Source organism: Leucopleurus acutus (assembly GCF_964270905.1).
Source record: "Leucopleurus acutus genome assembly, chromosome: 12".
NCBI lineage: Eukaryota > Metazoa > Chordata > Mammalia > Artiodactyla > Delphinidae > Leucopleurus > Leucopleurus acutus.
In genome coordinates this window covers 45,637,700-45,652,357 of record NC_139154.1, presented here as the reverse complement: position 1 = coordinate 45,652,357, position 14,658 = coordinate 45,637,700, and the positions used below count along the sequence as shown (strand labels likewise).

The 14,658-nt window shown below is 37.6% G+C and overlaps 1 protein-coding gene across 3 annotated transcripts in view; it reads right to left on the bottom strand.

Moving 5' to 3' along the window:
• UBXN2A (UBX domain protein 2A) overlaps nucleotides 1-14,658 on the bottom strand; it is a 42,238-nt gene that overhangs the window by 9,097 nt on the left and 18,483 nt on the right. For all 3 annotated transcript variants that reach the window (XM_082852195.1, XM_082852194.1, XM_082852193.1), the window contains exons 3-6: nucleotides 9,480-9,618; nucleotides 5,085-5,191; nucleotides 2,077-2,214; nucleotides 744-902 (exon numbers count right to left, since the gene is read on the bottom strand). In XM_082852195.1, the coding sequence (XP_082708321.1) occupies nucleotides 744-902; nucleotides 2,077-2,214; nucleotides 5,085-5,191; nucleotides 9,480-9,618 (543 nt within the window). The remainder of the gene's footprint in view (nucleotides 1-743; nucleotides 903-2,076; nucleotides 2,215-5,084; nucleotides 5,192-9,479; nucleotides 9,619-14,658) is intronic.

The window sequence follows — 14,658 nt, the reverse complement described above, 5'->3', positions numbered from 1 at the left end:
TTTGTAAATATGTGTGTTAGTGTGTGTATATATATGCATATGTGTATGTATGTATAGACACCCGTAGCTCTTTCCACTCAGAGGGCCTGGGAATGCTGGCAATAAGTATACCTAGTAACCAGATCCTCAATACCCTTGGCCACTAAAAAGAACCAGGGCTTCTTAGAAAACGTACAGAACGAACCTGAAAAAAAATTTTGTGCCAATAAACAAGAAAATACTCAAAGAATGATGGGAAGATGTAAAAAGTTTAAAGGAGGTCCCAGGGACTTGGAAACCTACATACAATATGTTCCTACTTTAATTAAAATGAAAAAACATTTTAAGACGAGATAAAAGACTGGAAAAATCCATCAAACTAGTAGTAGTGATTATCTCTGGGTAATGGAATTTAACTTGATTTCAATTTCTTTCAGTACTTTCCTGTATTATCATTCCTTTTCTACAATTAACAGAAAAATACACACATAATGCTAACGATCAACTTAAAAACATATTAAAAATAATTCTTTTAAAATTATGTATCTAGATAAACAGGAAAACTAATGAAATGATAATCCATAAAACAGACTGAAAATACTATATTAATGTCCAAGAATTTCCATTGTCATGAAACATTATGTTTAGAGAACTATTTATTAAGATCCTTAGTTCTTAAAAATAGCTGTTGACTGACCTGAAAAGAAGAAATACAATTAAAACTTAGGGAACAAATCAGACAAATAATGAAATGGAAGACTCACCTATGAGAAATGTTAAATTTCTGGACAATCCTTTCCCCATTGGCTAACCAGATCTGTATATTAGTGATGGGTTCCAGACTGTTTAGTGAGACAGTAGACAACTTATTTTTATTCTCAACTTCAATAGTCTTCGCTTTAGAAACAATTTTTGGTGTAGCACTAAGAAAATCCAGACAACAAGTCAGATGCATGTTTTTCATTAAGCAGAACTTTATCATTAAACAATTACTATAAAAACTTTACAGTAAGTATAGCTTTTAGGAAGATTTTAGCTAGTCACAGCTGTTCCCTAACACATAAAAATATTAATATCAGTTATATCCATTATACATGATGATCATAGGAATCTAATAAAATTATGCACATCTAAGTAAGTTGTAAGCTTGTGGACTGTTACGTAAGTATACTTGAAGAGTATACTTATGTATTTGAATCATGCCTTACAGAACAATTTTATAGTGCTGACTGATCTATGGACTTTACCTTTACCTACTCCCCAGGTTAAAATTTTTAAAAGAAATTATAAGTTCTCTGTAGAGAACAGTCCTTGGGTTATAAAGGAAATGAAAGGAAACAAAGTATTCCCTCATCACTCTGAAAGTCACATTGGGATATTTTTACATGTGTGGATGAATATGCATTTATATAACTTACCAATCTTGATAATTAATATATGAGAATTCATAAAAATGAAAGCAATCCTATAGTTAACCTCTTTGCATATTCTGCCACAGGCATAATTAGATAAGATGAATACTGCAAAGTTTGAAAATACTGGGCTGGTCAAAAAGTTCGTTCGGGTTTTTTGGAAGAGCTTATGAAAAACCCGAACGAACTTCTTGGCCAACCCAATAATTAAAGGCTCTGATACCGATACTAACTTTATCAGGCATTATTTCACTTTTATTACCTCAAAATTCAGATACTGATCAGAGAACACAATGCTGAAGGCATTGGTAACTATAATACAGAACCCTGTAACCAAAAGCTAGCCTATGTACTCTGTGACATTAATGGCAAAGCTCAAGTGGTGGGTGCAAGGGAGAAAAAATGATTTATCCACCCAATTTTGCCCAATGTCCTCATTAAGCCAGGCACTTTTGATCGGACAAAACCAAAACAGCCACCATGACATTTTAGTATAGTGCCAGCATGTTAGTTTACACTAAGGTGAATATGACTTAGAAGTTCTCATAAAAGTTAACATGAAAAATCTCATTTCCAATGGGAGAAATGATAACTCTATATATGTGGTCTACATAGTAAAATAATGACAAGCTGAATATTAGTCAAACCTCTGCTTATGGAAATTACAGATCATGAGCCTACTCACCTTCCCAGTCTGTGACCCTGTCCTGAGAAGGGCTGGAACACAGGTTTTGTTGACATACATACTTCATTTTTCTTATCTTCAACTTTAACATCGACCTCCTCTTTATCAAAAACTCCCTGTAATTCTAAAGGTAATTCTCTTGGAAAGTAAAGAAAGAAAGTGATAAAGCCCCTAATATGTTTTTTCTTTCTCTGAAAAACATACTGTGCATGTAAAAAGAATAGAAAAATATACAGAAATAAGAGGCATATATATTCTATACAATAAAAACTAAATGTATTTAAAATAATAGAGAAAAATCAAGCTCTTATTTCATTCTTTAAAATGAAAATATAGCTACATGCTGGTTCTAGAAAAACAAGACATAAAAAAATGTAAACACATGTAGACTTAAGAAAGAAAATGACAGCCCCCTCCCCCAAAAGTGACAGTCCTTATAATTCCACTCTTACTCTAATAAAAAGCTTTGCAGTGTATCTCCTAAATTTTCTCTCTATATAGTAAAATTCCACATAATAATTATATTTTTTCCAAAGATGGTATCATTCTATGTACACTATTCTGTATTTTGCAAACTGCTTAAAAAAAAAAAAAGCAATATACCACAGAAATTTTCTCATGTTAGTATATGGCTAAATGTCATTCATTTTTACCACATGCACACTGTTATTCTGTTATAAAGTAGATCAAATGGTACAAACATAAAATACTCTTTTTATCTTTTTCTTACTGACTTGTAAGAAATATGTATATATTCCATTTACAGGATATATGAGAAACAAGTATTCCCAGTTTGGCATTTGATTTTACATAATCAAATTTATCTTTCTTATACTGCTTCTGGGATTCATGCCAACTATAGCTATATGCAACAACATGGATGAATATCCCAAAGAAATAAGTTGAGTAGACACAAAAAATAAACACATTGCATTTACACAGAGTTCAAAAAAACAGATAAAATGAAAAAATTATAAAGAAAAGCAAAAAACCATAAAGAAAAGCAAAGAACAACTTACTACTGAAGTTAGGATAGCATTACTTCTGTGATATTACTACAAATGATGTGTAATTTAATCTTATCATGAGGACGAAATTAGATAAATCTGAATTGAGAGACATTCTACATAATTTGGGCCCATAATCTTCAAGTGTCAAGGTCATTAAAAACAGACAAAATCAAAAACTGAGAAACTGTTCCCTCCTGAAGGAGACTAAAGAGACATGACATTTACAAGCAATGTGTAATTCTGAATTGGATGCTTTTGCTATAAAGGATAATATTAAGATAAAAAGTGAAACTTGAATACATTCTGAGGAATAATTGGTAATAATATTATACATCAATAGATGGTTGTATTGTGGTTACACAGGAAAATATATTTCCTTTTTAATAAAAATACAAACTGATGCCTCATCATCCTGAATACTTTACTTTAGCAACTTACTCTCAAATACTTTTAGAAAAGTTCTTTGTACCACACTTGCAACTTCTGTATTAGTTTGAAAAAGATTCCAAATTAATTATATTACATAATATAGAGCCATTTAAAATCTGTCTATACGTTGTACATATACATACATAGAGACCTATATATGTGTATGTATATATTAAAAATTGGTTAGATGTAGAATACTATCAACCCTTCTGAAATAAAAACTGACCAAAATAAGTACAGGGAAGTCCTGGCAGGCGGATTCTTAACCACTGCATGACAAGGGAAGTCCCAAGATAGTCAAAATTAAAAAAAAAAAAAAAAAAATATATATATATATATATATATATATAATATTGGGACTTCCCTGGTGGCACAGTGGTTAGGAATCTGCCTGCCAATGCAGAAGACACGGGTTCGAGCACTGGTTTGGAAAGATCCCACATGCCGCGGCGCAACTAAGCCTGTGCGCCACAACTACTGAGCCTGTGCTCTAGAGCCCGTGTGCCACAACTACTGAGCCTGCGTGCCACAACTACTGAGCCTGAGCTCTAGAACCCGCGAGCCAAAACTACTGGGCCCGCGTGCCATAACTACTGAAGCCCGCACGCCTAGAGCTTGTGCTCCGCAACAAGAGAAGCCACCACAATGAGAAGCCCACGCACCACAACAAAGAGTAGCCCCCAGTCACCGCAACTAGAGAAAGCTGCACACAGCAAGGAAGACCCAACGCAGTTTAAAAAAAAAAAAAAAAGACACGTAGGGCTTCCCTAGTGGCGCAGTGGTTGAGAGTCTGCCTGCCGATTCAGGGGACACGGGTTTGTGTCCTGGTCCGGGAATATCCCACATGCCGCAGAGCAGCTAGGCCCGTGAGCCATGGCTGCTGAGCCTGCGTGTCCAGAGCCTGTGCTCCGCAACGCAAGAGGCCACAACAGTGAGAGGCCCGCGTACCGCAAAAAAAAAAAAAAAAAAAAAAAAAAGTGAATTAATTTAAGTCAGATTTTGGTTGGTCAGAATTCAAATTCCTGACCCTTCAAAATTACAGCTGTGGTTCTTTTAAGAAAACTCACCTTATGAAAAAATCTGAATTTATAAAAGAAAAAGTGTCTTTGAATGCATAGGAACATGTGAACAACATTAAAAGGAATCTTCTAAATGAAATATATCTAAAATATCCTTCTTGGACTTCCTTGGTGGTGCAGTGGTTAAGAATCCGCCTGCCAATGCAGGGGACACGGGTTCGAGCCCTGGTCCGGGAAGATCCCACATGCTGTGGAGCAACTAAGCCCTTGCGCCACGACTACTCAGCCTGCGCTCTAGAGGCCTCGAGCCACAACTACTGAGCCCACATGCCACAACTATTGAAGCCCACGAGCCTAGAGCCTGTGCTCCACAACAAGAGAAGCTACCGCAATGAGAAGCCCACGCACCGCAACGAAGAGTAGCCTCCACTCTCCACAACTAGAGAAAGCCTGTGGGCAGCAATGAAGACCCAACACAGCTAAAAATAAATAAATTAATTTAAAATAAATAAATAAATAAAATATCCCTCTATTTACAAAGATTGCTTACCCTTTTTTGATGGAGTTCAGAAACTGCTGACTTGCACCATCAGAATAACTTCTGAAATCATCATTGACTGTGAATCCATTTTTCCATAATTTTATACTTACATCTGCCTGCAAAGCAGTAAGAAACAAAATGCATCATGTTAATAAATGAAATGTACTAATAAACTAAAAGTCCCTTGAAACTTTCTTCTATCAGTGTATATTTTATATATCAATCTTTTCTTTAAAATAGAGATATAACTGACATATAACATTGTATTAGTCTTAGGTATACAACATAATGGTTTGATATATATATCTATTGCAAAATGATTACAGAATAAGTGTAAACATCCATCACCACACACAGCTACAAATTTTTTAAATATACCATTCTTAACAGCAAGCTTCAAATGTAAAATATCAAAAATTATAATGTACACATAAAATATGGTTACCAATGAATAATATTTTAAAATAATTCATTAATAATTTTCTTTAAGAGAGGTCATTTGCAAAAATATTCTGTGCCCTGTCTTAGAGGACACTAAAGCTTTCTGGCCAGAACAGACTTCTCAACAGTTAGAGAAGGACTTTGAAATGACTTGAACATTAGACTTTGAACATTAAGAATAATAAAGGGGGGAAAAAAAACTATGAGTAATTAAGTAATTAAAAACTATGAGTATTCCTTCAAATATAAACTATCAGTGTTACTGTTATCAATATTTAATCTCTCAACATCTTGTTGATCATCTCCTAAGAACATTATTTATTCACTCATTCAATCAAAGAAGTCACTGTAGAAATATAGAAAGGTTCAGAAATACAGTAGAATGCAGGGATGCTTCAGGCTGAACACAGAAGGACTGAAAAATCCATTTAAGAAAATAGACTATTAGAGGCCTTCCCTTGTCTCTAGCATTTATTCATTCAGCATATGTTTATTGAGTGCCTAATATGTAACAGACACTCCATTAAGATGTTAGGGAAAACAATCACAATAATGATAGCATATATTATTAGCCTGCCTGCCTATCTATCTGTCTGTCTATGTACTTACCTGAGAGAGCACTTGTGTGTACACTTACATGTACCAAACACTGTTTAAAGTACTTTCCCTACATATATATATTTAATCCTCCTAAAATCTACAGAAGATGGGTATTATTATTATTATCCTTTTTATAGATGGGAAATTAGAAACACAGATCAATTAAATTGCCCAATATTACATAGTCAGTAAGGGTGGAGCTGGGGTTGGAATCCACACTCTTAACCACTATACTATATTACCTCTTTTTTTTACCTATAACCGAACTGCCAAGACTCTGCTCTCATGGTACTCACAGAAAAGAATGAGAACTAAAAAAATTGTACAAATGAACTTACAAAACAGAAATAGAGTCACAGATGTAGGAAACAAACTTATGGTTACCAAGGGGGAAAGTGGCAGGGAGGGATAAATTGGGAGATTGGGAGTAACACATATATAAAACAGACAACTAATAAGGACCTACAGTATAGCACAGGGAATTCTACTCAATACTCTGTAATGACCTATACAGGAAAAGAATCTAAAAAAGAGTGGATATATGTATATGTGTAACTGATTCACTTCGCTGTACAGCAGAAACTAATACAACATTGTAAATCAACTATAATCCAATAAAAATTAATTTAAAAAAAAGAAAAGAAAAGAATGAGAACAGAACAAATAGGAAAAGAGCACATAAAGATACTGAGGAGGGGAATTCCCTAGCAGTCCAGTGGTTAGGACTGGTACTTTCACTGCTGAGGGCCCAGGGTTCAATCCCTGGTCAGGGAACTATCCCACAAGCTGCATGCGCCAAAAAAAAAAAAAAAAAAAAGACACTGAGGAAAACAGAAGAAACTTAAACACAAAAATCCAAAAATGATAATTATATTATCATTATATAAGAGAGGATGTTTGAAAGGGAGTAGGAGGGAATATTCAGTGAGCAAAAGAGCTCTTAGAAACTTAAAATGGAAATTAAATAAAAGGATTGAATATAAGGTTGAAGAAATATTACAATTAAAATAGAACAAAACAACGAAGAGGTGGAAAACAGGAGAAATAATAAGAGACTCAGTCCAAGAGATCCATTATTGGTGCCCGGGTCTGGGAAGATCCCACATGCCACGGAGCGGGTGGGCCCGTGAGCCATGGCTGCTGGGCCTGCGTGTTCGGAGCCTGTGCTCCGCAACGGGAGAGGCCACAACAGTGAGAGGCCCGCGTATCGCAAAAAAAATAATAATAAAAAAAATAAATAAATAAAAGGCAAATTAGAGTAAAGGGATCTCTTTAATGTCTGACTTCGAAAAGCCAGCTAGATTCTCATAATTGCTGCTGCCTTCAGTCTGCTGTGATATGGCATTTTGATTGAAGTACATTGAAAAGAAAAAATCAAGCCTCAAACAGATACGTAGTTGCAAAAAGCATTTTAATAGCTTTTCCAAGATACTACATCACAATGTAGTAAGTAGTAGTATCTCCAAAGTTAGTTGAGGGCTTCCCTGGTGGCACAGTGGTTGAGAGTCCGCCTGCTGATGCAGGGGACACAGGTTCGTGCCCCGGTCTGGGAAGATCCCACATGCCGCGGAGCGGGTGGGCCCGTGAGCCATGGCTGCTGGGCCTGCGTGTCCGGAGCCTGTGCTCCGCAACGGGAGAGGCCACAGCAGTGAGAGGCCGCGTATTGCAAAAAAAAAAAAAAAAAAAAAAAGTTAGTTGAAAATATCACATGGTAACACATACGTAGAATCTAAAAAACTGATACAAGTGAATATATTTACAAAACAGAAACAGACTCATAGATATAGAAAACAAACTTATGGCTACTGAAGGGGAAAGGTGGGGTGAGGGATAAATTAGGAGTTTGGGATTAACAGATAAACACTACTACATATAAAATAGGTAAACAACAAGGGCCTCCTGCATAGCACAGGGAACTTATATTCACTAACTCGTAATAACCTATAATGAAAAAGAATATATATTACACATATTTTATATTATATATATCATATATATATTTTATGTACATTATATATATTATATATATATTATATATATATATATATAAACTGAATCACTTTACTGTACATCTGAAACTAACACAACTTTTTTCTTTTTTTGGCCACGCTGCGTGGCTTGTGGGATCTTAGCTCCCCAGCGAGGGACTGAACCTGTGCCCTCAGCAGGGAAAGTTCAGAGTCCTAACTACTGGACAGCCAGGGAATTTCCTAACACAACATTTTAAATCAACTGTACTTCAATTTAAAAAAAAAAAAGTTGAGGGACTTCCCTGGTGGCACAGTGGTTAAGAATCCGCCTGCCAATGCAGGGGACACAGGTTCGATCCCTGGTCTGGGAAGATCCCACATGCCGCGGAGCAACTAAGCCCGTGTGCCACAACTACAGAGCCTGCACTCTAGAGCCTGCAAGCCACAGCTACTGAGCCCATGTGCCACAACTACTGAAGACTGCGCGCCTAGAGCCTGTGCTCCGCAACAAGAGAAGCCATCGCAATGAGAAGTATGCACACTGCAACGAAGAGTAGCCCTCGCTCGCCGCAACTAGAGAAAGCCCACGTGCAACAACGAAGACCCAACGCAACCAAAAATAAATAAATAAAAAATAAATAAATTTATTCAAAAAAAAAAGTTAGGTGAGAATCTGAACATGGAATCTGAAACTTAAAGGTACATTTATTAATATGACAATAATCCTATCAGAAATATCTTTTAAGTTTTGGGAAGCTGTCAAGTGCATGATGGCAGATTATCAAAATTCTTACTTTCACGTAAAAAAGTTGATAAAATCATATCTTATCATTTGCAACAAATACTGTAAGTTGTTTCCCTTGAAGTGTCAGACTTACTTCATACATTTTGAGAAAATGTCTGCAGAATATCCAAGACTGAAAAACTAGTTGTCTGTAAATCACTTTCATGTAAAAACAGTACACCATGAAAAAGCAGAGTGTTCAGCTTGTATCTCAAGCAATGGTACTTTTCCTTAAGATACTTCTGTATATTGTAGAAATGTTTTACATACACTTCATATTTTATCACATAGAATATTTGTAAGATGTGTATTAAAGAGTGGGGATTTAATGAAATGTGTAAATTTTACTGCTTCATCAAGGAAATTTTTAATTGAAACGAGTGTTTTTTCCCCCTGCAAGTTCAAGGAAAGAATACAGTGTACAGAGTAGTGTCACTACCTCAATTCCTCCTAAGGTGCCAGTTTTGCCTACCATTGCTTTTGCAGTATCAGTGCAAACTCAACACAGTGAAAAAAATAATATCTTACTATTATTATGAAAACAGTTTTGACCTCTAAGGGGCCATATTTTGGGAAGCACTGGGAAAGAAAAAATTTATGGACACTTACCTGTTTTTTTTGTTCAGTGGGAGACAAACATTTGGCACCAACCTTCTGAGCTTCCTCAAAAAGGCTGTCAACAAAATATTCACAATTTGTTTGTTGATTATCACTAAGAGGTTGGTGGTCAGATCCTGTTTCACAAACCCTATACACACACAAAAAAAAGAAAAATAAGCACTATTAACCACTAATTCTCTAAAAATTTACACAAATTGTTCTAGTTAAAGGATCTAGAGCTGACACGCTACCTCCACGCCTGCAGTTGAGACTCTCTTCTGAATTAACATAGTAGATAAGTGGCCTCGGGAAGTCATTAACACTTGTGGTCCAGAGCAGGGTTTTCTCAACTTCAGTCCATTGATATTTGGGGAGGGTTAATTCTTTGTTGGGCAGGCTGTCCTGTACACTGTAGGAAGTTTAGCAGCACCTGTGGCCGTTAACCACTAGACGCCAGTAGCATGGACATCCCCCAACCCCCCAGTGTTATAATAATAAAAAACATCTTTAGACAACGCCAGATGGCCTCTGGGGGTGGGATGGGCAAAACTGTACCAGGTTGAAAACCATTGGTCCAGAGTAAAAAAACAACATGTTCTTTGTAAAGCTCTCAAAATGGCTTTAAAGGGGGTTACTATGTACTTTTTGGTCACACAAAGCACTCTTGAAACTAAAGGTGGTAAGGTGTGAGGAACAGTCATAATCACAGTTTTGCTCCTTTGCACACTTCAGAATGAAATTTCCCACTCAAGACTTTCATCTGTAGTGGTTTAATACTCTACTGGGTTTTTTTTTTTCCTTTCTTTCTTTTTAAATTGAGGTACAACTGACATACAACATTATTTTAGTTTCAGATATACAATATAATAATTCAATGCTTGTATGTACTGAAAAATAATCACTACAATGTCTAGTTAATTGTTAACATCCATCACCATGCATATAGTTACAGAATTTTTTCCTTGTGATGAGAACTTTCAAGATTTACTCTCTTGGCAACTTTCAGATATGCAGTACAGTGTTATTAACTAAAGTCTCCATGATGTACATTATATCCCATGACTTATTTATTTTATAACTGGAAGTTTGTACCTTTTGACAACCTTCCTCCATTTTGCCCACCCCATCTACTGTTTTTGTATGTGTATTTATATTTTGTCATATAAGAAATATTACCTAAGAGTTTGTTTGATAAAAGGATGGTTTCTGGTTGATCTTTTCTAAAGTCACATAGAAAATTCATAAATGTACTGAGAGATAATTTCTCAGATTTCTCAGATAATAATCAACACTTTTATAGTGCTTACACTGTGCCAGGATCTGCAAGGCAGATATTTTTATCCACATTTTATAGATAAGGAAAATGAGTCACAAAGAGGTTAAGTTACATGTTAGAGATTACACAGCTAGTAAGTGGCAGAAACAGAATTCAAACCCTGTTAATCTGTCTTCCAAGTCTATGCTCCTAGCCATGATACATTATAAAGCCTCTCTTAATAGCTAATATTTATTAAGCATTTATTAATACATGTTAGGAACTTTTCTAAGCGCTTTCAATGTGTTTACTCTTTCAATCTTCACAGTGACCTAAAAGGCATGTATTGGTTTGTTTGTTTGTTTTTAACATCTTTATTGGAGTATAATTGCTTTACAATGGTGTGTTAGTTTCTGCTTTATAACAAAGTGAATCAGTTATACATATACATATGTTCCCATATCTCTTCCCTCTTGCGTCTCCCTCCCTCCCACTCTCCCTAGAACATATGGTTTTTATCCTCATTTACTAGGTAAAGAAAAAGCTTAAGCAATTTGCCAAAGATGACAAAGCTATTGGTAGGCAGAGCTGGAAACTGAACTCAGGCTTCTAATGCCCCTACTCTTTTTCAATTTATTTATTTATTTATTATTTATTTTTGGCTGCATTGGGTCTTCGTTGCTGAGCACAGGCTTTCTCTAGTTGCGGTGAGTGGGGGCTACTCTCCGTTGTGGTGCACAGGCGTCTCATTGCAGTGGCTTCTCTTGCTGCAGAGCATGGGCTCTAGGCGCGCAGGCTTCAGTGGCTGCGGCACGCGGGCTCGGTAGCTGTGGCTCGCGGGCTGTAGAGCACAGACTCAGTAGTTGTGGTGCACAGGCTTAGTTGCTCCTCGGCATGTGGGATCTTCCTGGACCAGGACTCGAACCCGTGTCCCCTGCATTGGCAGGCAGATTCTTAACCACTGTGCCACCAGGGAATCCCCTATTTTTATTTTTAAATTTTATTTATTTTATTTTTGGCTGCACTGGGTCTTCGTTGTTGCATGCAGGCTTTCTCTAGTTGCAGCGAGTGGGTGCTACTCTTTGTTGCGGTGCACAGGCTTCTCACTGTGGTGGCTTCTCTTGTTGCGGAGCACAAGCTCTAGGCGTGTGGGCTTCAGTAGCTGTGGCGCTTGGGCTCAGTAGCTGTGGCTCACAGGCTCTAGAGCGCAGGCTCAGTAGTTGTGGTGCACAGGCTTAGCTGCTCTGTGGCATGTGGGATTTTCCCCGACCAGGGCTTGAACCTGTGTCCCCTGCACTGGCAGGCGAATTCTTAACCCCTGCACTACCAGGGAAGCCCTTTACTAATTATTTGAATTCAAAGTATTGATACATATTATAACATTATAAAGCTTGAAAACATTATGCTAAATGAAAGAAGCCAGTCACAAAAGACCCCATATTCTATGATTCCACGTATATGAAATGCCCAGAATAAGCAAATCTACAGAGACAAATCTATAGAGACAGAGAGTGTATCATTGGTTGTCAGGCGTAAGGCACAGGAGAATGGGGTATGACTGCTAATAGGTATGGGGTTTCTCTTTGGGTGATGTAAATGTTATAAAACTGACTGTGGTAATGGTTTCACAACTCTATGAATGTACTAAAACCCACTTAATTGTATACGTTTTTGGGGTTTTTTTTGGCTGCATTGCATCTTCGTTACTGCAAGCGGGGGCTACTCTGCGTTGCAGCGCGCAGGCTTCTCCTTGTGGTGGCTTCTCTTGTTGCGGAGAACAGGCTCTAGGTGTGCAGGCTTCAGTAGTTGCAGCACGTGGACTCAGTAGTTGTGGCTCAAGGGCACTAGAGTGCAGGCTCAGTAGTTGTGGCACACGGGCTTAGGTGTTCTGCGGCACGTGGGATCTTCCCGGGCCAGGGATCAAACCCCTGTCCCCCTGCATTGGCAGGCGGATTCTTAACCACTGTGCCACCAGGGAAGTCCCTGAATTGTATACTTTAAATGGATGAGTTATATGGTATGTGAATTACATCTCCACAAAACTGTTAAAAGTCCTAAGTTAATCTTACTCTTTAAAATCAGTCATTCAGGGCTTCCCTGGTGGCTCAGTGGTTAAGAATCTGCCTGCCAGTGCAGAAGACACGGGTTTGAGCCCTGGTCTGGGAAGATCCCATATGCTGTGGAGCAACTAAGCCCGGGCGCCACAACTACTGAGCCTGCGCTCTAGAGCCTGTGAGCCACGACTACTGAATCCCACACATGTAGAGCCCGTGCTCTGCAACAAGAGAAGCCACCGCAATGAGAAGCCTGCGCACCGCAACAACGAGTAGCCCCCACTCACTGCAACTAGAGAAACCCCACGCGCAGCAATGAAGACACAACACAGCCAAAAATTAATAAACAAAAAATTTTTTAAAAATTAGTCATTCAACTGGGGCTTCTGTGGTGGCCCAGTGGTTAAAACTCCGTGCTTCCACTGCAGGGGGTATGGGTTGGATCCCTGGTTGGGGAAGTTCTGCAAGCCACAAGGTGTGGCAAAAATAAATAAGTAAATAAGCAAGCCATTCAACTTATTTCTCTGTAGAAAAGAGTTAACATAGCAGGCCTAACTGTTGCTATCCTTGTTACTTTTCTCATGAGAGTATGGAATTTTAATATGTGCCTAGTCCCCAGTATAAACCCTAGGCTAATTTCCAATGAACTTCCCTGGTAGACAACATCTCACACGTGCTATATAACTTATTACTGGAGGAATTAAGTGTGTGTCCCGGTGGCTCCACTGGGCAAGGACTCTTAGAAGCTTATGCCTGGTTTCCCCTGGACTTCACCCTATTGCAAAGTATCTTTTCATTGCAATAAAGCTTAGTCATTAGTATGACTATTGGCTGAATCCTGTGAATCCTCTAAGCAAATCATCACATCTGGAGGCAGTCTTAGGGGCTCCTGACATAACCTCACAATTATATAGTTAGTATCAGATATTTATATAAAACAGTAAGTACTCTAGTGAAAAAATAATAAATAATATTTGTTCGGTATAGAAAGTGTTCACAAAGTATTTGTAAATACTTACCTGTCTCCTTAAATGGACTATGAATGAAAGCTATTTACCTTTTCAAGTATTTAAAACAAAGAACATAATACAAAAATAAATATTCCACTTCAGAGAAGTGAGAATAAAGAATTTTGTATTAATAAGAACGACAGACTTTGCATCTACCATTTATTGGGTGCCTGCTATATGCTAATACGATGCTCAGTGCTTTAAATTGGCTATCTAATTCTTATAAAAACCTTTCAGGTACCTATGTACACCTCCTCCTTTTTATTTCTTATTTTATTTTATTTTTTTTGCGGTACGCAAGCCTCTCACTGTTGTGGCCTCTCCTGCCACGGAGCACAGGCTCCGGATGCGCAGGTTCAGCGGTCATGGCTCACGGGCCCAGCCGCTCCGTGGCATGTGGGATCTTCCCAGACCGGGGCACGAACCCGTGTCCCCTGCATTGGCAGGCAGACTCTCAACCACTGGGCCACCAGGGAAGCCCAACCTCCTTTTTAGATGAGATATTGAAGCTCAAAGAATCTACCTAAGTTGCTCAAATGCCAGAGAAGTAGTGTTAAGACAGAGATGGGATTCAAACCTAGGTTTATCTGATTCCAAAGCCCTTATATTTCCACTATGACTTCAAGATAGTATAACACAAGAGGCTAATGAAGTAATAAATAGTTACTTTAATTTTCCTCTTAAATAACAGAAAGAATATGTGGGCAGAGAGAAATTTAACACTTAAAAAAATTAATCACAAAAAGATTTATAACGACTAAAATCCATTTAATGCAGCTATGGAAAAAAAACTTTAAAGTACATTACTATTAGGTATTTAACAGACAATCATAATGAAAACTAAGTCAGTGAAATGTAAAAACAGAGAA